This window comes from Tinamus guttatus, unplaced genomic scaffold (assembly GCF_059628265.1).
Source record: "Tinamus guttatus ecotype Peru unplaced genomic scaffold, ASM5962826v1 Tinamus_guttatus_pri_ptg000489l, whole genome shotgun sequence".
Lineage (NCBI taxonomy): Eukaryota > Metazoa > Chordata > Aves > Tinamiformes > Tinamidae > Tinamus > Tinamus guttatus.
The window spans coordinates 3,984,211-4,005,560 of NW_028289023.1; the positions used below are offsets into that span (position 1 = coordinate 3,984,211).

Below are 21,350 nucleotides of genomic sequence, written 5' to 3' on the forward strand. Positions count from 1 at the left end.
TGCAAAATAGTTTCTGTGCAAAGACCACTCATGGAGATTTGAACTTTGCAAGTGGAAAGAGAAAACTGAAGAGATCTCAGGTGAGGCCTGTCTTCCTCTTTGGCCTAAACAGCCTGGGAAAAGTGGCTATGAAATGATGGTAACTGTGCAGTGGCAGGTGCCAACTAAGACACTGAACTGAAGAAAGAACCTTTATTTGATGTTTGTAAGACAAATCAGGCAACTCACTGCAGACCAAAAGACCACAGGGGTCCAAAATGCAGTAGGACAAATCAGTGGATGAAGAAGCCACCTGCAACCAGAGACAAGCACAGCGTGTCCCGCTGGGAGCTCAGAGCTGCAGCTGGCCGGAGGCTGGGGGTGCCTCGGCCAGGCTCCTGGTGCTGGTCCTCTCTCTGAACAGGCTCACGGGCTGCTCAGTCCCGTAGTGACCCGGCTTGTGTGGAAATCTGTGTCTTATTTATGCTTTTCCATTGCAAAGTGGACTTTGTATAAATGAGAACAAGATTTAAGTACTGAACTTGCACAATAAAGTGAAAAGAACATTTCCCTTTGGGCTAAACGCTTGGGTTTGTTTAGTGGTGAGTTTTGGCAGAGCATTTTTGCAAAATGAAGATCCCTGTCTTTGATTTTTCCCCTAAATCATTTTAATAACCAGTCTCTCTTCCCCCGTGACCTCCCACCCTGCCATTATGTCTTGATGTTTACAAGAGTTTATGGAATTGCTGGCCAGAAGTTGAGAAACGCTCTGGTTCCACAGAGCTGGCAGACGTTCGCAGGTCACTGTGGTGCCTCCTAAGACACGTGAAGGAGAAAAACTTGCTCAACATCCTAATAAACACAGCACGAGCAAGTCTGTGGCTTAAGTGTTAGTTGGCTTAAGGCTCTGGAAAGTCCCTTCTCCTTGCAGGCCTCCATGCTCATCCGTGCCCTTCCTCTGCCTATGCTCAGAGTCAGCCAGCTGAGGTACAGTTGCAAGTAGATGCCATCCTCCACGGAAAGTGACTTCAGTGTTTGGACTGAATGGATGTCAACTCCATTTTGTCAGGGCAAATCCTCCATTAACAAGGAGTACGCTTTTTTTCGCTCAAGTGAGGTGGTTTCTTCACATGATGGATAAAAACTATTCTCTAGGGACCAGACCTTCCTGCCTTTTTATACCTTACATGGCCGCTTTGGACAAAGTCCTGATGGAACCGGAGGCCCCAGTGACCAGCCAAGCAAGGACAAGAGGAGCCAGTTTTGTAACCATGTTTGGATCCCATATGATGTGAAGTCTGGAGGTTTCTCCAACACTGTAAGACACTTAGACATCTTGGAGGTCCCAGGAAGGTGCTCGTGGCACTAAGGGGCCATAGTCCTTCCTGCCCCATTATTTATTCTCCACTTTGTGGCAGCCGCCCATGAAAAGGCCTATGCTTTCCTATGCCCTCTGCTCCTGCGTGGTTTATCAAGCATGGAGTTGAATGAATGTCTGAGATACAACAGACACACTTTCCAAAACAGCTCAGATCATTCCTTTTAATTGCAAATTCCCAAGACTTTTTTTTTTTTTAATTATAGGACAAGGGGTACAAGTTGAAGCACAGGCAGTTCCGTCTCCATGGGTGCCACCCTGTGCCATGTGCTCTGGGTGTCCCTGCTGGGCCAGGGGGCTTGGACTGGATGATCCCTAGAGGTGCCTTCCAACCTCAACCATCCTGTGATTCTTCCTTGACAGATTTTAATGAGCTAAAAATCCCTCTTTCTCCCCTCTCCCTGCTCAGGTTGCTCCTAGTTCATATTAAAAAACCTCTAAGCCCCCCAAACCAAAGGAAAACCCCAAACTCACTCCCTCCTTCCCAACAGACTCAGCCTCGTAGTAAAATTGAGGCCTTTGCAGACCAGGAATACAGGGACTTGTCAGGAGTGGGTGGGCTCAGGCGGGGAAGCCCATGAGGAGCTGCTGGGGCACAGGCCGCTCCCAGGCTTGTGACTTGGCCATCAGCTTCTGCATCAGCCTCTGCGCCAGCTCCTTTCCAAGCTCCATTCCAGACCCAGGGCTGCTTCCAGCCCCCTGGGCCAGACCAGGCTCGTGGAGGGGGTTATTCCACAGGCAACTCATCTGCTTCCCTTCTGTGTGATGGGGGGATCGCCCTGGCCAGCAGCACCCGGAGCCCTGGGAAAGGCGCTTGGGGCCCCGCCAACCTCAGCGGCTGGAAATGAACTGCCAGAGCAGGGACACAAATTCAAAAATCTTAATTTATTGTAAATTCTCCTCTCATCTGTGCTGCAATTCCAGTGTTCTGCACATTAATAAATACACATTTGTTAAAAAAAACAACCCTCCAGTGTCTAATCTGCCATAAAGCTTTTAAAAAGTCATAAAAATAGGTTTTAATTTTTTTGTCATTAATGCAACTGACCCTTACTTGCTGCGACAAGTCTGATCAAAATAAAAACTACCTACATCTCACTGGGACAAAATATACATACACAGATGTAAAAACAGCTACCACGGGTTATACACAATGTCTGAGCACACAGTCACGTGTCAGACACTTAAACATTCAAAACTTCTTTTCAATCAGAAAATTTCACACATGATGCTGCATTTTTTTAAGGAACACTCTCCTTTCTCCCTCCCCTTCCAAAGGCCTCCTAAGTACATTTAAAAATGCACAGGAATGTAACAAAGACAAGGTTACCATATACTTTATTTCATTTTTTGCTAAATTCCTGCATTTTGCTTAGCCTGATTTTCTGTTTCTTCCCTTTCGGACACACATTCACACAAAGAAAGACAATATTCTTCCAAAGCAGCTGCTAGGAGGAAAACCTGGCCCGGAAAGCCCTTAGCTGCGCCCTGTGCCCTGGGTGTCCCTGCTTGGGCAGGGGGGTTGCACTACATGATCTCTGGGGGTCCCTTCCAGCCTCAACCGTTCTGGGATCTGTGACCTGTGACCAACACGGGCACCGCGAGTGCCCTGAGGATCCCCTTGGAGCCACGTTATCCCCCAAACGGGAATGAACAGCCCACACCCATGGCACAGGCAAACGTTCTTCCCATCTGTTTTTCCCTTTCTTGTAAAAGGGAAAGGTGGAAGTTACAGGCTTAGTTTTTGCTATGCTTGTGGAGCCAGTGGATTTACTTGGTCGGGCCAGGGCACTGCAGCCCTTCTGGGCACCTCTGGGACACCCGGATGGGCAGGACTTTGCCCAAGCACTGGGAAATGTATCCCCAGCAGCTCCCAGACACACATGTCTGCTTCCAGGAGCGGTGTGCTGACTCCAGCAGGAAGAAATTAACAGTAAAGCAGGGAAAAAGTTAAAATGGAGCCTGGCTCAGAGCCTGTCCAGCGGGGAAGGGGAAGGAGGACCTCCTCTTGGGACAGCCCATGGGCTGGTTGGGACCAACAATGTCAGAGAAACCTGCTATACAATTACACCCTGCAGGGTTTTTGTTTCTTGGTTTGTTTTTGGTATGGGAAATATTGATTTGGCTTCTTCTGTACATGGACTGTGTTGAAATCTTAGAACTTCAGAACTAAAAATAAGGTTGTAACTTAGTCTCTTTCTGAACATTTCAGTGCACTTGAGAGAAAAGGCCAAAACGTCATGAAATTAAGAAACAGAACACATTTTTGTTGGTTTTAGAAGAGGTTATGAAAAAAAAAAAACAGACTGTGTCCTTAAAGTGTTTCATAATCTGGCAACAAAACTTTAACATTATATTCATGGATTTAGATGTAATCTTTGCTGTACTTCTTCGAAAACTGCATTGCATCTTAAGGTGGCTTCCATGCAAACTTCAGTTACTTTATCAAACGCCAAATTCAAGTAAAATTGTGCAATGTTCATATAAAAAATATCAAAAGCTCTTTTAATCATTTTCCTATTATCAAATTAAGAAGATCAGTATAAATGTAAAATATACAAAGGAACTTTTTCTTTATCATCACCATACAAAATATATAAAAGTATCTACACTTTTTATATATATATAAAGGGCTTTTTTTTTTTTTTTTTTAAGACGACATGTCCATAAAGGGCTGGAGAGAGAAGCTGGCATAGGAATGAAAGGACACTTGGTGGGATGTTCTCCCTGGAGTCCAGCAAGCCGAGTGGGTCACACTGTAGCGGGACGGGACTTCACCCGAGACGCCTCCTGGCGCTTGTCTTAAGGCTGGTGAGTTGATGCAAGGAAGCTCTGCTGCCATAATGTGGTATTTCCACTTTTCTCCCTGGTCGAGTCTCAAGCCGTGCAGCTTGGCCGCGCCGCGGGCAGCTCTTGGCCCTGGCGGTGCCACTGCCATGAGTTTTGGCACAGGGTCGCGTCCCGCCGAGCGCGTCCGGAGGAGCCTCGAGGGGCTCCGCAATGTGCAGTCCGCGGGCTGCCGTGACGTGCAGCCCCGCTGCAGCCAGCCCTACCCTCGTCCTCCTCCTCACCACGCAGCAACTCCGTGAAATCCGAGGTCCCCGGTGAGTGACGCCACGGCAAGCAGGCCAGAAGGCAGCAGCGCTCATGGTTTCCTGATGGTTCAAATTGAAGTTTCGTTACTGCCTCTGTTCATGAGAAGAAGTAACCATGCAGGCTTAAGGTTAAACAGACACGGGCAAACAACTCCTCCTAAAACTACCTAACACTTTTTAGAAAGGTCTCATGCTCTGCGAAGTGCATGCCTTGCTAATCAGACACTTGCTGCCCTCGTGAGCCAGATCAGCTGGGGGAAGCAATCCCAGGTAGCCCCGGAGAGAGGCAAGATCCAGGAGAAAGCCCACGTCATGGTTGCAACTGGCTGTTAATACCAGGGCATGAAGCTCACACCCAAGTCATTCAAGCTGTTAGAAACTCAGCACTGCAGACAGACTCATGCATTCTGCTCTGGAACAGCAAAGTTTTGCTGTACGTGACAGGTGCAGAGAATTCAGCAGTTGTTTAGTACAGCAAGGTGCTAGTTCTTCTCCAGCAATGACTATATTGGGAGCAGCAAGCAGATATTGCACGTTCATAGCAGTTACATTTCCTGCTAACTAGGAAATATTTCAACAACCAATTTCCAGAAACCCAAAGATGATTTTTATAGGAAGCAGACCCGACGACAAAAGGGGAGCCTAAAACATAGAGGGGCAATGTCAGAGGTAAGAGTCGGGAGAAGTTTTCTATTGGTTTGGAGAAATAATTATTTGTGCTACAGGAAGATTACATACATAAAATATTTAAGCAGATTTTTTGCATTAAAGGCTGTTGTCCTCATTTTGAACGTAAGAATCATGAAGAGTAATGAGGATTCTGAGAATACCCTTTGCCTGAAAGCTTACTCAGCACTTTGTTAATGCCTAGTTCAGTTTGTGAGGGCAAATACACACTGGTCAGCACGTACCACATCTGGCCATTTCAGAGACAGCAGCTGGACAGGGCACCTTTCTCAGTGGCTTTTGCATCCCCTGCTCTGGCGACCCCCTTTCTCTGCCTGGCTGGATACCCAGCCCATGCTCCCCTGCACAATGGGCTGCTATGGAGGAGCCCTATGTTCTTCTGGCTGAGGATCCAGAGACTGGGAGAGCACCAAGATGTTCTGCAATGTGTCTGCCCCATTCTTCTCCTCTTCCTTGGGTGACTGCCATGGGCCATGCTACTAGTACCCCATTAGTGATGCATCCCTAATAGCCCTGAACACTCTCCTTGCTGCAAAAAGAGACCGAGGGAAAAGCCAATGTTCCTGGGGGGCCAAGAGGTGAAGGTCAATGGGTTGGGAGCTAAGAGCAGGGACCTGCAGCAGGGCTCCCTGAGGGCACACGTGGCCACTGCCAGGAGGACCACACATGCGGACGGTGATGCTGGCAATTTGTGTCAAACACAAGGAAACACACGTTGCTCTTGTCCAGGCACGCCAAAAACACCCAGCTTGTCAAAGCAGAGCTGGCCAGGCTGACCAGTGGCAGGTGTGCATTAAAGCACCTTGCCCGTGACACTCGATTTTGGCCTTTTCACCTGTGCATGGCCGTGAAGGGCTCTAGTCCTGTCACCAGCTGAGATCCTGGCACACGGCGGCGTTTGGGGGTGGAAAGTGGAGGGAGGAGCCAGAACTCCAGGAGGTCTGTCAGGATGTCCCTGTGTGGCACTTACTCTGAGTCCGAGGTCTCAGCATGTCCTGTCCCCACGTGCAGGCTCATGGCCATCCCGTTGAGCTGATCCCGAGACTGCTCCCTCCGAGGATTTTTTACTGTCACCCCTGAGTCTGAGGGAGGGCGGACGCCATCGCTGGCGCCCAGGGAAGCAGTCCTGGAGGGTATGGATGTCTGGTTGTAATCGGACAGCTTCTCCCGCAGGCGATTCTTCAGGTTCTTATCCATCAGAGGCGGAGGGTAGGTGACTCTATTTTTTAAGATGCCTGTTACAGAAAAGGAGGGAATATTGAGAATTTTGAAATACGCCAGTAATTTGATTTATCAAATTTGATTTATTTATCTGACTGAACACATCCAACAAGTGATTTTTTTTTCTTAAGCAGACTTTTAGTAACATTGCTTTAAAAATAAATGGACTGGATCTTGCCAGCCCCAGTATCTACTAGTATCTACTATTATTTGAGATGTGAATCTCAAATCCATCTCCTGCGGGCCCAAGAGCTGAAGCACCCTGAAGCAGAGGCTGCGGTGCTTGGGGAACCCTCGCCGAGCAGCCCCTGTGCAACGTGCAGGGGGCCTCCCTCCGTCCCCAGTGCGCTGGCTGCCTGCGTTACCTTTCCTCTGCTCTGGCTGCTGGTTATTCTGGTGGGACAGAGGCCTGTTCTCCTTCTGCTGCCCGTCGTTCTCCTTGTCTTGCGGCGTGTCATTGCTGTGGTTCACTTGGTTCTCTCTGTGGAGCTCTACGTTGACCTTGGTCTCCACTTTGAGCTTCTGCTTCCCGCCGGGGTCCTCCCCATCGCTGGCTGATACGCACTCTGTGGGCCAACAGGGTTTCACATGATTGGGAAGGGTATCAACTGCAATGCAAAAAGACACTAGCTCGAAAACTACTGTGAGGCAGGTGTCCTGAGCCCGGCACGGGCAGCGTGGTGCTCTGCCCTGGGGCAGGGGAGTGTGTCAGAGCAGAGCAGGGCTTTGGGTTTCGGTCGCCAGCGCTGAGTGGGGAGGGTCGGAGCTGCCCTCCCGGTGTGCAGGCCTGGTGGCCCTCAGGCTCCCTGGGTTCAGTGTTTCTGAGGGCAGGGAGGCACCTCTCACTGCTTGTACAGAACACCTGCATGCAGCCTGGATGCTGCTGGGCCAGCACAAGGTACCATCATCCCCTGAGGCCAAGAATGGTGGTTCTGTGTCAGACGTACTGACCTAAACAGAAGGGTGCCAAGGTGGCAAAAATACTGAAATGGCACAGCCTGTCACAGCAAGTCAGGGTTTGAGGGCTGGCTGGCACAACATCACTTTCCATTTGCCCAGAGCCCCCAGCAGCTGTGGTAAAGAATGGACCAATAGGTCCATTTAAAGCTCCTTAAAGGAAACCTTTTAAAGCCCAGGCTGATGGCACACAAGCCAGTGGAAATCCTGGTGGGAATAATGTTGAGCTGGCCGAAGCCTGAACTGCCTCTCACACCCACATGACGGAAGGTGAAAGAGGAGGTGGCCACCAGGAGCCCTCAAAACACACACACACTGACTGCAAGTCTCTCATGTAGGGAGGGTAGATTCGTGTCTCCAATCTTTGGACATGGTATTTCGCTAAAATGACCTACCTCCCTTCAGGGTAAGATGAGCCGTGCCTGAAAGAGCCCGCACCCTGATGCACAGGGTTGGTATTGGTTGCTCACGTTGCTCACGGTTGCTCCATGGCCTCTCCTGACCCCACTAAAACCTCACGCCTGTACTGCATATGAGGAGAGGCAGGTGTTTCTTCCTACCCTCTAACTATGCTGCTCCTTCATCCTCTTCACCTCCCCTCTGGCGCGATTGCACTGGCTGAGCGGTGCCCTTTCCAGATGATGCAGGGACCCCTCGGCACACAATTCTGCACAAGGCCTTGTGCATCCCTCATGCCTACGCACGCATTCACCCAGGGGAAAAGCCCTTGGGAAAGAAGAGAGGCCCTCTAAGCTGCAGCTAACACAGATCTCTTTGCAGCACCCAGGTACAGCAGCAGGGATCAGAGCTGTCATCCTAGGCTAGTCTGGTAAATTCTCCATCATCTCTAAAGTCATTTTTCAGAAGGGAATAAATCCAACGCTCTCAAATCTGAGGCTTGCACGAGGAGTACCTTTGGGAGTGCTGTGGAGAGGCCCACGCTCATTATTTTTGGAAGTGGTTGTGTTCCACTTTTTCTCCGGCTCGATCCCGTCATCCTCGCTGTCCGAAGAGTGGGAGGAGGCGTAGGAGCTGCTGTGCTCGTCGAGCGACAGCTCGCTGTCCGAGTCCGAGTCGTGCTCTGCAGGTGTGGGAGAGAGGAGCGCATGCAAAGGAGTCACACGAACGCCCTGGATGAGTGCACACAGGGAAGGGAGCTCTGGGGCTCGGCAAGTGCTGGCTCTGAGCACGTCAGTGACACAAGATTAGCCCACAGCACTGTGGTACCCCCCTAAGTAAGTGGCTTGGGAAGGGCAGCTGCTCTGCTTAGCTAACACATGGGACCTTTAGTCCTCCCGGAGGGACAAACAGGGCAGCGACATGACTGCTCGCTCCTCAATATGCAGAAGAGCAACTCCATAGGATCTCAATGTATACACCAGTACAGGCTGGGGACCGACTTTCTGGAGAGCAGCTCTGCAGAGAAGGACCTAGGCGTCATGGTGGATGACAAGGTGACCATGGGGCAGCAGTGTGCCCTCGTGGCCAAGAAGGCCAATGGGATCCTGGGGTGCATTAAGAAGAGCGTCTCCAGCAGGTCGAGGGAGGTGATCCTGCCCCTCTACTCAGCCCTGGTGAGGCCACATCTGGAGTATTGTGTCCAGTTCTGGGCTCCACAGTACAAGGGGGATGTGGAGCTGCTGGAGAGAGTCCAGTGCAGGGCTACAAGGATGATCAGGGGCCTGGAACATCTGCCCCATGAGGAGAGGCTGAAGGAGCTGGGCCTGTTCAGCCTGGAAGAGAGAAGGCTGAGAGGGGACCTGATCAGTGTCTATAAGTACCTAAAGGGAAGGAGTGCGGAGGATGGTGCTGGCCTCTTTTCAGTGGTGGCCACCGACAGAACTAAAGGTAATGGCCACAAACTGAAGTACCAAAAGTTCCACAGGAACTTAAGGAAAAATTTCTTAACAGTGAGGGTGACAGAGCCCTGGAACAGGCTGCTCGGCTGCCCAGAGAGGTTGTGGAGTCTCCTTCTCTGGAGATCTTCAAAACCCGCTTGGATGCCACCCTGTGCCACGTGCTCTAGGTGACCCTGCGTGTGCAGGGGGGTTGGACTGGATGACCTCTAGAGGTCCCTTCCAATCTTAAGCATTCTATGATTCAATCAACACAACACACATGCAAACCAAGCTACCCAAGGAACATTTGTAAGTGCACTCCTAAAAACTGCTGCAAGGTAACAAAATTTAACATCAGGACCCCAAATGAAAGGAAATCAGACAAGTGACTCTTCTTATTTTCCTGTATAAAATGCTTATCAGTAAAGAAGATATTGCCTCAAGGTCTCAAACATTAAAAGATCTCCAATTAAAAAAGCAAGAGAAATAGCATAATTTGACAGAAAGAACCCAGATACCAGAAACTGTCAACAGCTGTGACAGCTGTCAAATTAAAACTGAACCATCACAAGAAGCAGATACATGGAATGTATGTTCACTCCAGCATTCCCTAGAAAGGCAACCACTACAGTTCTTGTCATGCCAAGAGCATTATTTAAATTGAGAAGGAGGCCCAGGAAGACAGAATAGCTATTCCTACTATTGCAGGAACCTTTGAAAAAGGAGCCAGGGAGGAAAAGGTGCACAAGTGGGTCAAACAATTAAAAAAAATCTTACCATTGGATTTTGAGGGATTCCTATGAAAAATGGAGGAGTCTGCTTCAGTCTGACCAGCCCTTGCTTGACTTGAGGATCCACTGAGCTTATGAGCAGCCTCATCCCTTAGGGGATAAAAGAAAACCTTTTTGGTCAATGTACTGCTCTTAACAAGGCAGACATACAGATGTGATTCATCTGGTCAAATGTGTGCAGCCAGAGTGTGGGGCAGCCAGCCTGGGCTTCCTCTGCTGTCAGTGCAGTCATTTTTACAGCAAGACACAGCTTATCCTCACGTGGCTGTCTGCCTTTGATCACATGAATCACATTCCTAAACAGCCAAAGTTAATGAGCTAAATTCCACCCCTGGAGACACAGCTGAATGTAACAGTGTGAGGCAGGCGGCGTGGCCTGAAGAGTCACTGTAACCGGCACGTTAACTCCTGCCCTGTTTGCACAGGGCAGTGATGCAGGAATGCAAAGCTGTCACAGATGCATGCACCGAAGATGCACTACAGAACACGGAGTCACATGAAACAGAACTGTTCAGACATAAAACAAGTAGCACTTGAACCAAAACATCTGTTTTGATGTTTTCTTTTCACGAGAACAACAAAAAGAGAAAGGCAAGCACCTGAAAGCCATGCCCCTGCCACCTGATTACCTGAGAATATAAGCAAGGTAGCTATTGTGGCTCTTGGCTGACCTGACGGTGCTTTCTAGCGAGACAGTGGATTCCCCAAGAGTTGTGCGATACATATTGGGCTCCTCTATGTACGTGTTGTTACAGTTCAGAGATCGCTGAGGGAGAAAAAGAGCAAGAGTGAATGGTAAGAAGCACCTTTTAAGTGCAGCTGCACACGCAGTTGGATTTCTGATCAGCCCAGAAAATGTCCTCTCCATTCGGCAGAGCAGTGTGATTTGGACAGAGGGCAAATATCCCATCGGCTAAAATCTACCCACCAGGACTGCAGGGAAAAGGCAATGAACAATCACCTTTGGTAGGTTTAAGAATAGGAAACTCGCTACATAGTAACTTAAAACAAACATGTACATCATCTCCAGATCCTATATATATGAGATCCTATATATATGATAATGATACTGAGGGATGTTTCTGTTTGTGAGCTTATATACTTGAGTGATTATATATACATATACACATGCACAATACTATGTATGTATATATATACACACATACTTTTCCATATTAAAAATTAGCTTTATGCCATTTGGTAATGGGCAAGGGCCCAGTCTCTGCCCTGAGAGTAAGAGGCAACGGATGGCAAAGCTCATGTCCACATGGCTGAACTCTTTTTTTCTCCCAAAACAGGGCAGCTTTATACATACTGCCTATTTCTGAGCAGCCTTTGGTCTGTGCTGGTTCTTCCTTTCCCCAAGTCATGTCAATACATGGACTGGGAAACTACCAGATGGAATATCCTAAAAATCATGTTGAGGAGTACAATAATAGTTAAATACTACACATAACTGCAGGCCAGGGCTCTAGTCTAAGATTTGGTCCTTTTTAGTTTACCAGTGCAAATGTAGTCACATAGATTACAATATTTCTGGAGGGGTAACCAGCTATTCTATTTACAAGTTTCAAACTGTCCATTAAATAAGTCAACGTGACTATAAACTAATCAGAAAATTGCAAGCAGCTAAGTAGTTTAGAACACCACACATTCACTTTTGTGTAGTTTTCTTTGAAATTTGCAAGAATAAAAAATAATGAGCTCCTATTAAGAGTCTGCATTGATGACAAATTTATTAAAAGTCTTGAATGAACCGAGTGTTTTTTGATGCTGAAGGAAAAACGGTTTCTTCCCAAAAGCTTTAATTAAGAGTAATAAAAACTTTTGAGAAACACCATCAGTAATCTTTGTACAAGAGACTGTAATCAATCAGAAAATTCATTTTACTACAGGCAAGTCACCTACCAGTATAATTAATGTAACTTTTCTTTTAAATGACATAAGACTTTTTTTCTTTTTTTTTTCTTACCGTTAATAACGTAGCTCTTGTTGCAGTAGAATCGTCTGGAAGAGGTTTCTTTCCAGTTAAAGTATTCTTCAAGTGCTTCCTGACTTCTTTGTTAAATACGCAGTGGAAGAAGAAAATGAACAGCCCCTGGAACATTTTAGAGAGAGGAACAATGAATCAAAATGATTCACTACTACCAAACTGGAAGCACAAACAGATCTCAGAGAACAGCCTTTCTGAAGCAACCCCTGAATTCCAGTCCATAGTCCACGATTTCAATAATGATTGTGACCACAATAGCAATAATTGTTTTCTGTCTTTGACTCAACCGGCAATGATTAATTTCCTAGGATTTCTTCATAATTTATTTTCAAGTTTTAAATGCACATAAAGGTCTTGGAAAATATATACAGAACTGTTTCTTCCAGAATTTATATAGCAAAGCTCAGAGTAGATGTTGGTTTCCATAGCAGTTGGGGAAGGAATTTTTTTTAAAATATGCAAAGGGGATTTCAATGTCCCACTGGAAGATATTTTAGGAAGTTTCAAGTTTGTAATTGTATTAAGATTTTAGAGTTTACATACTGATGATTAAACAAAATCAAGAGGAGCACATCAAAAATATACAGCCTTTAGATAAAAGCCCTAGAAATGGGGAATTTCTGTGGTAGGTATCCTTAACACTCCTCCTGAATGAAGTTTGCAGAACCTTGTGAGACATGATCAGTGGGGAGATTTTCACAGAATCACATAATGGTTGAGGTTGGAAGGGACCTCTGAGGATCACCTAGTCCAACTTCCTGCTCAAGCAGTGTCACCTAGAGCACACTGCCCAGCCAGGACTGTGTCTAGACAAGTTCTGAATATCTCCCAGGTTGTGAAGAAAACTTCACAACCTCTCTGAGTAAGCTGTGCCAGTGCTCAGTCATCCTCACAATAAAGTAGTTTTTCCTCAAGGTCAGACAGAATCTTCTGTGTTTCTGTTTCTGCCCATTGCTTCTCCATCCCATTGCTGGGCACCCCTGAGAAGGGCATCTTTCAGATACTTACACACATCAATAAGATCACCACTCAGTCTTCCCTTCTTCACACTGAAGAGTCCCAGTTCTTTCAGCCCTTCCTCATATTAGAGAGAATTCAGCCCTTTCATCCTCTTGGCAGCCCTTTGCTGGACTCACTCCAGCAGTTCCATGTCTCTTGTACTGGGAAGTCTAGCACTGGACCCTGCACTTCATCTCTCCCCATTGGCCATGTTGGCCCCAAGAGCTCATTGCAGGCTCATGGTCAACTTGTTGTCCACCAGGACTCCATAGTCCTTCTTTGCAGAGCTGCTCTCCAGCACATGAGCCCCCAGCCTGCAGTAGTGCAAAGGGCAGAGATATCCCACCTTTTGCCCCATATGTTCCTTGATCCAGCAATATTGCCCGGTGGGAACTCTGAAACCCACCCAGCTGGGCAGTTACTGGGACGTCAGAAACAAACGTTCATAGTTTTCCTGGGGACATATGTGTGGGACACACGTGTATGCATTCAGATGTATTTGTTCTGAGGGAATTCATGCAGCTGCCAAACTGTTATCAATTTTGATTGCAGATACATCATATAGAAGCCAATCACTCATGAAGTTGCAGCTGTACCAACATCACAAGGTGCTTGCATTTCATGGCTTCAGCCAAAGTAATTGACTTCTTAGAGCAACTTTAAACTTCAAACTCACTTTCTAAACATCAATTAGATGGAATTTTAGCTGGCATTAGCTCTGGGATTATTCATTAATAAAATTCACATAAATGTCTCTTTAAAAATACAAGTTCCAAGAAGGCAATGATGTGAAACGTCACCATGCCTCTCCTGGTGAGTTTGGAGACTTCCAGCTGCTGACTTTCCTCCCTCTCATCACATTTATGTTTAATTTAACTTTATTTTAGCCTTGTGGAAGCCTGGCTTTACAGTCTGAGTGGATGCACTTATTTCACAGGAGACCACTTGCAGTGACAAAATAACCATGCTCCAAGTGGCCTATTTGATGTTTTTCCAACACATGCTGTGACACCAGTTCTAGAGCAGAGCAAGCAGACTTCTTTTTCTCTTTTGCTGAAATTTGTGGCTACTCTGCTGAGACTGACACGACTGTCCTGTTGTATTAATATTACAGGCACCTGCCATGATGGTTACTGCACTTCTTGGTCACATTTGGTAGTGGCCAACACCAAGCTTCAAGGCTTCATTGTCATGTCTCCTACAAGTAACTATTCTTCATCATTAATCATCAAGCACGTACACTTGGACAGTCAATACAGTAAGACTCCCCAGAGCAAACAAATCTATTTGCAAAAAGTTTGACTCATTTCCTTAAGCAGTAAATTAGTTTGTGAAAGCCTTGAACTCTCCAGTCTGGGTGAAACGAAACACAGTCTCTTACTTTGTGGTAGCAACAGAGCAACTGTCAACACCGAGCATGCAGGAGACAGCAATAAAGTCTCTGCCTCCAGAAAGGCAGAGGTGTAATTGCTGACTGTTATTAATCTGTGACAGTATTCAAGCATCTAACTTAGAGATACATTTAGCCAAGCTTATGATGAAAACTCTTTTGTTTTGGGGGAATAAACCCTCTCTTTGCGAAAAGTGAGTGAAAATTGCACTTAATATCTCTGCTCTTGTTAAGCTAGCCTGGTTCTGGCAGGCAGGAGGTTTGGGCTCAGCATCAAGTGGCCTTTGCTGAGGATCAGGCAGCTTGTGCTCCTGTGCACTGTAGATCTGCAGCCCTCTCACTTACCTGCAGGCAGCTGAAAATGGCAAAGAGATAGTGAAACGTCATCACGTCGCTGTTGACCGCCAGCAGCCCCAGCAGCCACGTGGCGCTGATGAGCAGCAAGAGGACGAAGGCCGTCCGCAGCACAGACCTGAAAAGCAAATTCATACACTCATTTGCATCATGACAGAAGAATAAATAAAGCAGTGTGGCTTTCCAGCCCTCGAGGAGCCAAGGATTGTTAGGAGTTCCCTTTCCTTCTTGAACGTGCATGGGTCACACAGCACACAGCCCAGGACATGAGAGTGCCTAACTGCAAAGACCCTTCGGGAAAATAATGGCAATGTTTGGCTGGGAGAGAGCCTAACACCCAGGCACTGGCAAGGGAAAATCAACACAGCTGGCAATCCCAGTTCCCATCTCTCCCATGACACTACTCAATATCTAAAAAACAGGCTAAAAAAAAATGTGAGTTCTTTTCAAGCCTGTGTCTAAGCGTTTTTTTTTTTTTTTTTTTTTCCTAACAAATGAGCCTGGTAGCCAAGCTCTACTGTTCAGCCCTGTTGACTCTGAGGAGTTGTGGGGAGGGAAGGGTCAGGTCGGTCTCGCTGCTCTTTGCCAAGCTCACTTTCACATTCTTTCGCAACGTTGCAGCCCAGGGGCTTGTGTGGAGAGCACTCAGGGGAATGCCTGTTTGCTTAAAAACGTTATTTCCACCAGTGCTTTAAAAAGATAGAGAGGCAAAAGGTTATTTCTACAAAATGCAGATTGTAAGTAAAATTGCTGCCATTAAGCAACAAATATACTCCTTTCGTTTACGGAGGTTTACAAAAGAAACTTAAACATAATTGGACAGCCAGTGTTGAATAAATAGCTAGAGGAAAAAAAACTTTTGAAATCTCCTGTAGCTACCTGTTTTTTTTAAAGGGTGTCTTGCCACTAGCTAATCACATTTCAGTTCACAGGTAAATTAGCTTTGGGCAGAATACAAGCTAATGGGAACAGGCAGCCATAATAGCAAGGAAATGCTAAAAGTTGCAGCTTGTGGGGCTTTCTGCTCATCCCATGTGGAGCAGAGTGGGGGACAGAGGCTGGTCTGCAGAAGAGCAAGCACAGAAAGCCATTGCCAAAACAAATCCTGCAATTTCTGCATTCCTGAGGGACACCTTTCTGAGCCAAGGGCTACTAGGAGGAGAGCCTCTCCCATAATTACATCTACCTTGAAATTGCTGTGGGCTGGGATGAACCGTTTTAGTAGTAGGGAACACATTAAAAGATCTGGAAGGACTGCAAAGACACCATAGAGAAGGACGAGTATTTGAACTTCTTACCTTCTCCTGCCTTATCTGCACCACCAAGCACCATGCTGGACATGTAGCAGAGCCTCAAAGAGGACACCAGAAATAGATGACAGTAAAATGCCTTCCACTTCATTTACCAGTGTGAACTGCCTCCTTCTCCAAATACCTTGCTTGTTCCCTACCCTAACGGTTGCCTTAAAGCAGTCCGTCCCTTTCATTATTCCTAGCCAGAACTTCTACAGGGTTTTGAATCCTGGCTCCAAACTTACATGACTCCGTTCTTCTCAAACGAGCGTTGCCTTTGTCTGCATGATGCTTTCATTGCTAGGATAAAGATGACAGTGTTTATCTGAAAGAGAAATTGAAATAACAGAATGGATCTTTTTCTGCATTGTTAGAGCTCAGTTTTCATTTACAATGGAATTTTTATCTTAAAAAGGGTTGTAGTGCCAAAAATATTTTCCCTTCAATTTGCATGTCTCTTTAAGTTCTAAAATTCATCTCGTTTCAAGCCAATTATTACTCAAGAATACCCTGGGACTCCATCCCACTGAAACCCAGTAAGACTGCCCTATGACAGACTGAAGAAATCAAGAATGACTCTCCTCAACCAGAGCAGATTCCACTTATCCTTGCATTTTGTTTCAGCTAGGGCCAAAGAGGAATATAATACAAAAACAGAGGAAACATATAGCAGTAATTCGTCAGGATGCTCCTCCAGCCTCTGCTGATTTCCAGAGCTGGGATACATGGGGTGTTTTTGTACTTAGTCACCGCTGTTGAGTCCTTATGCAATGAGCTAGTCCAGCCACTTTTGGAAACCATGTAGAGATTTAGCTGCACCAATGTCCTGCTTTAGGGAACCTGCCATCTCCTACCACTATGTGCATTGCAAAAGACACTGAACAGTCTGGTCATCAAGAGGGGCTGTTCTGTGACTCTGTTAACTCTTGCGGCACCTTCGCCAGGTCCACCTCATGGGAACCACAACTGCAATTGGTATTCAAGATATGGCCACTCCATAGATATGTATCTTTTGGTCTTCTGTTACCAAGGTAAGTTTTAAGTAAGAAGTTAAATACCAGCCAATTCTTTAGAATTCCTGAAATTAGAATTACTTAATATTTCCTCAGAAATTCTAGATGAATAAAGTGTGGTCCTAGCAACTTGTCACGGCTTGCTTTGTTGATGTAAAGAATACGGTTGCTTCAGATTAAGTCTACTGATTGACAAAACAAAAAAGAAAGGTAGCAGCAAAGCAGAGGCAGACGAGAATGCCAATTCCACCATACTTACAACTACAACAATTATGATGGGTCCAGCAAAACTCCAGATAAGAGTGTCATGAACAGACAACCAGCAGAAATCAGGGTTCCCATAGCCCTGTGGATCCAGACCAACAGCAAGTCCTGAGACACAAAATGCAGAAAAAGGACATTAGAAAGACGTTGGTGAGACCTTCTATATAATCAGACACAGTAATGTTTTGAAATCACTGACAAACAAAAATTATAATGGTAAAATGTCATCAATAGGACAGTCTAGAAAATAAAAATCAAGGCAAACACTGAAATAAAATTTTGATAAATCTAAACTTTTACTTTCGTCATTCCATATTAAATAAAACTATGAATTCTGCCTACTACGAATTTTGCCTGCAACACTTGTCTAAAAAAAAAAAGCTATAATAACTCCCAAGTCAGTTGTGCTTCAACACAATTTTTTAGTCAGATTCGGAGAGAGTGATCAAGCCTTTGGGGTGAGTGACGTGTTGAGGAATTTCAATAAGCTTATGCAGCAGAATGACATGAATCATAGCTGAAGAGATGACTACACTACAAAAAAAAAAGGAGCATTCTTAACTGCTGTGAGTTACAGCCATTAAAATAACAGCAGAGACAAAGGAACCTGGGAACTACTGTAAGAAGTTAACTGCTTGAGTTCAAACAGAGCTGAAAGCCTGAGAGCTGCTAACCCAGGGAAGTGCCTACTCTCCTTGCTTCACTACCATTTTAAATGAAGTGTGCTAATGTCCCCCGGGCAACTGAGTTAAGAATATACCTTTTATTGCTTTAGTTTTGAAGCTTGGACATTTACATGCGAGTCTCTGAACCTCCACCTGTAATACTGGTTTTGTGACCTAAACTTTGTCTGTGTGGAAAAGTTCTGGGATTGTTGCCTTGGATCTGCAAAATAACTGCAGTGCTCTTCCTTCCCGAAGACCCCAAATGCGATCCTGTGAGGCCTATGGCCAATAACATATGGTAAATGGCTGCAGCACGTTCTTTAGGTGTCAGGAGGCACCTATAGCAGCAAGTGCATGTCCTGACTCAAGCACGCCTCCAAGGTTCATGGCAGTGCCGTTCTCCTCCTTCAGAATTTATGTGTATTAATAAACACCTTTTTGAATTGAAGCCTGCTTGGTTTGATGAAAAGGCACTAAAAAAAGAAGAGGCAGCTACATTTCACTCCATCTGTATAAAGTTTGGCCCACAGCCAATATTCACATCTGGTACAGGCCCACACTCTATGAAAACTAAACTGGCTCTTTGGCAAAGCAGTGGATATTGGATCTGTTTTCTCCAAAGTGTGGAATGAGATACGGTTGCTCGCTTTCCCTGTGCTCCTATTGGCCTTTTCATCAATGCCTTTAGCGGTTACCATCCAGAAAGAATCAGCTATAAATGATTAAGGGACCATAAAATACTTTATACAGATGTAATTCCATAGATACAGCCTGTTTCCCAGGACTCCATTTCCCTATTAGCGAGGCTTAGACTACAGTTTGACCAAACATCTGGCTCTAAGTTTAATTGGCAGGCAGCAACATTTTTTCACTCTCAAAATTCTACCCTAAAATTCTCCATTAAACAAATGGAGCAAATTGCAGTCTTCAGGTATGTGGCTCTGATTTTACTGCATTCAACAATATGTGAAATGACACTTCACCCAAAAGCAGAGCTGAGCCAGTGCGATTTAATATAAAATTGTCCTGAGATATCAGTTAACTGCTGCATTCTTGTCATCCCAGGCAGCATGAGCTGAGGGCTGCTCTGCTCAGTGCACTGATAGTTCCAGGAACGGGTCGATGTGAAGGCCAAGCAGAGAGGTCTGCAGGGACCAGGCTCCACCTGAGGAGCTCCAGGACTTTGCAGCTCCTCTGACTCAACACCTTGCTTATCGTGCGCAGCAAATCTGCAGATTCAGAAAACGCCACTGTCCAGGGGCTATTGATTTTAGCAGAAAGAGTGGCCTAAGTGAGAACCTGTTTCAACAGGAGCCCTGCTGTCTCCACGGCAAAGCAAGCCCTGTGTACACAGAGCAGCTGGGTTGCATGCTTTCGCAAAGACCCTCCGAACAGGAGGGGTCCTGCTGGGTGCCAAATCCAGCCTGCTGCTCCTAAGGTGAGGAAGGCATAAAATCCCCTTCCTAGATGGATCAGACTTCATCTTAAAATGAGTCAGAACAAAGCAAATTTAAAATTGCCTGCGACTGCTTCCCATGGGGAATATCCCAGAATCTCACTCTTTGGATAGGCAAAAACCTTCTCTCAATGCAACGTTTCATCACAGCAACTTGCTCTCGTATTGTGTAAATGCTCTTCTTCCTTGTTGGAGTTTCCCTACATAAACATTCTGTCAAGACTTTTTTCCTCCCTAAAGCTCAAGGTTTCCTTCAGCAAGTAGTCTGGTGCCATCCCCCTTAGGATCACTATATCCCAGGTTGAAATGAAGAAGGTTTTGAGCATAGAAAATAACAAAACAAAAGGAAACACAACTGGGTAAATCCACTGCTGCTGCAGCTTCACTTCTTCAGGACAGCTATAGTAGAGATGATTTGGGTTGGATATTTATTCTTTAAATTAGAAAAATGTCCTAAAATCTCTTTCTGTACCTAGACTTTTCTACTGTTCAGAAACATATATGATGCATCTGTCAAAGGAAATTAAAAGAAGGTGTATTTAAGATGAATATTATGAGGATGGAGCCTTCTTACTCTTTCAGGTTTGAAGTTTAAAATATGTAAAAGAAGCTTGCTTGAAATGCATATAGCAGCAAACTGATCCAGAGACAGGAAATCTCATACTCTGCTCTTTTGCTTATGATGAAATAATTTTCTCTTTAGATGATTTCTAAAATTGGAAGGGCAAACTAATGGCTTATTTCACTTTATCTTTCATGCAGCAAAATCCTCAGACTTTCTCAAAACAGGAACCTTTTTTTGATTTGTGAACTGTAAATTTAGTAGAATCATAGCTTAAATGACAGCGGACAGCCTGGAACCATATTTTGGAATACATGCATAATTGCAACAGCATAAAATAGTTCTATATTACAGAGAACAATATCTATACGTAAAAATGGTGTAGCTCACAACATTCAGATTGTGTAACACTGCTCTGGAGAAAGTCTCAATTTATTTAAAATTTAGGAGAAAAATACTTTAAACATGAAACAGAAATTGTCTGACTAAATTCTTCTTAAGGGTTACGTGCTCTGAAATAAAAATTGTTGTTCATTGCTATTTAAAAATTATTCTTCATTTCTAACAGTTATTAACTCTCTGATGGTACTTAAATGTTCTTGAATGTATTACAAAAGTCTTCTGTGTACTGATAAAAACTACACAGGTTTGAAACATTCCAGTAGTTCAAAGACAATTTCTATTTAAAATATCAGGAATATGTCTAGAGTGGTAGAGCCTTCTAGGCTTTACCAGTCCCTGTATTCTGTATAAATTGAAAGAAACAGAAATAATTTATTCACAAGCTGAAATGGGAAGAAAATTACCAGTTCTCTAGAAAGGTTACCTGTACTACCTCATGCTACACTTGTGTATTATAATTTTTAAGTCACACAGAAAAAAAAAAGAAAAAAAACCCAACATGTTATTTGCAAAAGTCTAACTTGTTCTGTAGTATTTTTCCAAGGGTACATGAGTGACAGCTATTTGAGCTCAGACACCCCTAAAGCTCTGTCACTACTGACAGTATTTAGCTATCTGTAAAAACAAAAGTAATTGTGTAAAAGTTAACTATCTGCCTATGATCTGACTTCCCATATAGCGAGATACATCCTGAAATAGTTGAACTGAAAAACCCCACCCCAACTGTCCTCTGAAGTGCACTTCCCAAGGAGCTGTCTGTCTGAGGGGACGCAGCACCACGGCCTTGAGGCAGCACTGGAAAGGTCTGCCTGCGAAAACAGGCAGGGTGAGAGCGGACACAGGTTGCTCCTGTGGATCACACTGCAGGAGCTGGAAAGATTACTGCCCCCAGCTTTTCCTTATCCTTCCTAGACTCAAAGTTATTGCCTTTGTATCTGTCATGAAGAAAAAGGCTGCTCAAATATTCCCAGTTTGCTTTCATGCCAAGGCAAGTAAAAGTGCCAAAATCCCTGT

At 45.3% G+C, this 21,350-nt stretch overlaps 1 protein-coding gene across 1 annotated transcript in view; it reads right to left on the reverse strand.

Annotated features, from left to right (window-relative positions):
• Positions 1-4,485: 4,485 nt before the first annotated feature.
• The window catches only part of CELSR1 (cadherin EGF LAG seven-pass G-type receptor 1), a 157,659-nt gene continuing 140,794 nt past the window's right edge, over positions 4,486-21,350 (reverse strand). The window contains exons 26-35 of the mRNA XM_088533246.1: positions 17,247-17,359; positions 16,220-16,299; positions 14,674-14,800; positions 11,919-12,044; positions 10,576-10,712; positions 9,933-10,036; positions 8,231-8,398; positions 6,726-6,926; positions 6,110-6,374; positions 4,486-4,545 (exon numbers count right to left, since the gene is read on the reverse strand). Of these exons, the coding sequence (XP_088389372.1) occupies positions 4,521-4,545; positions 6,110-6,374; positions 6,726-6,926; positions 8,231-8,398; positions 9,933-10,036; positions 10,576-10,712; positions 11,919-12,044; positions 14,674-14,800; positions 16,220-16,299; positions 17,247-17,359 (1,346 nt within the window). The 3' untranslated portion in view covers positions 4,486-4,520. The remainder of the gene's footprint in view (positions 4,546-6,109; positions 6,375-6,725; positions 6,927-8,230; positions 8,399-9,932; positions 10,037-10,575; positions 10,713-11,918; positions 12,045-14,673; positions 14,801-16,219; positions 16,300-17,246; positions 17,360-21,350) is intronic.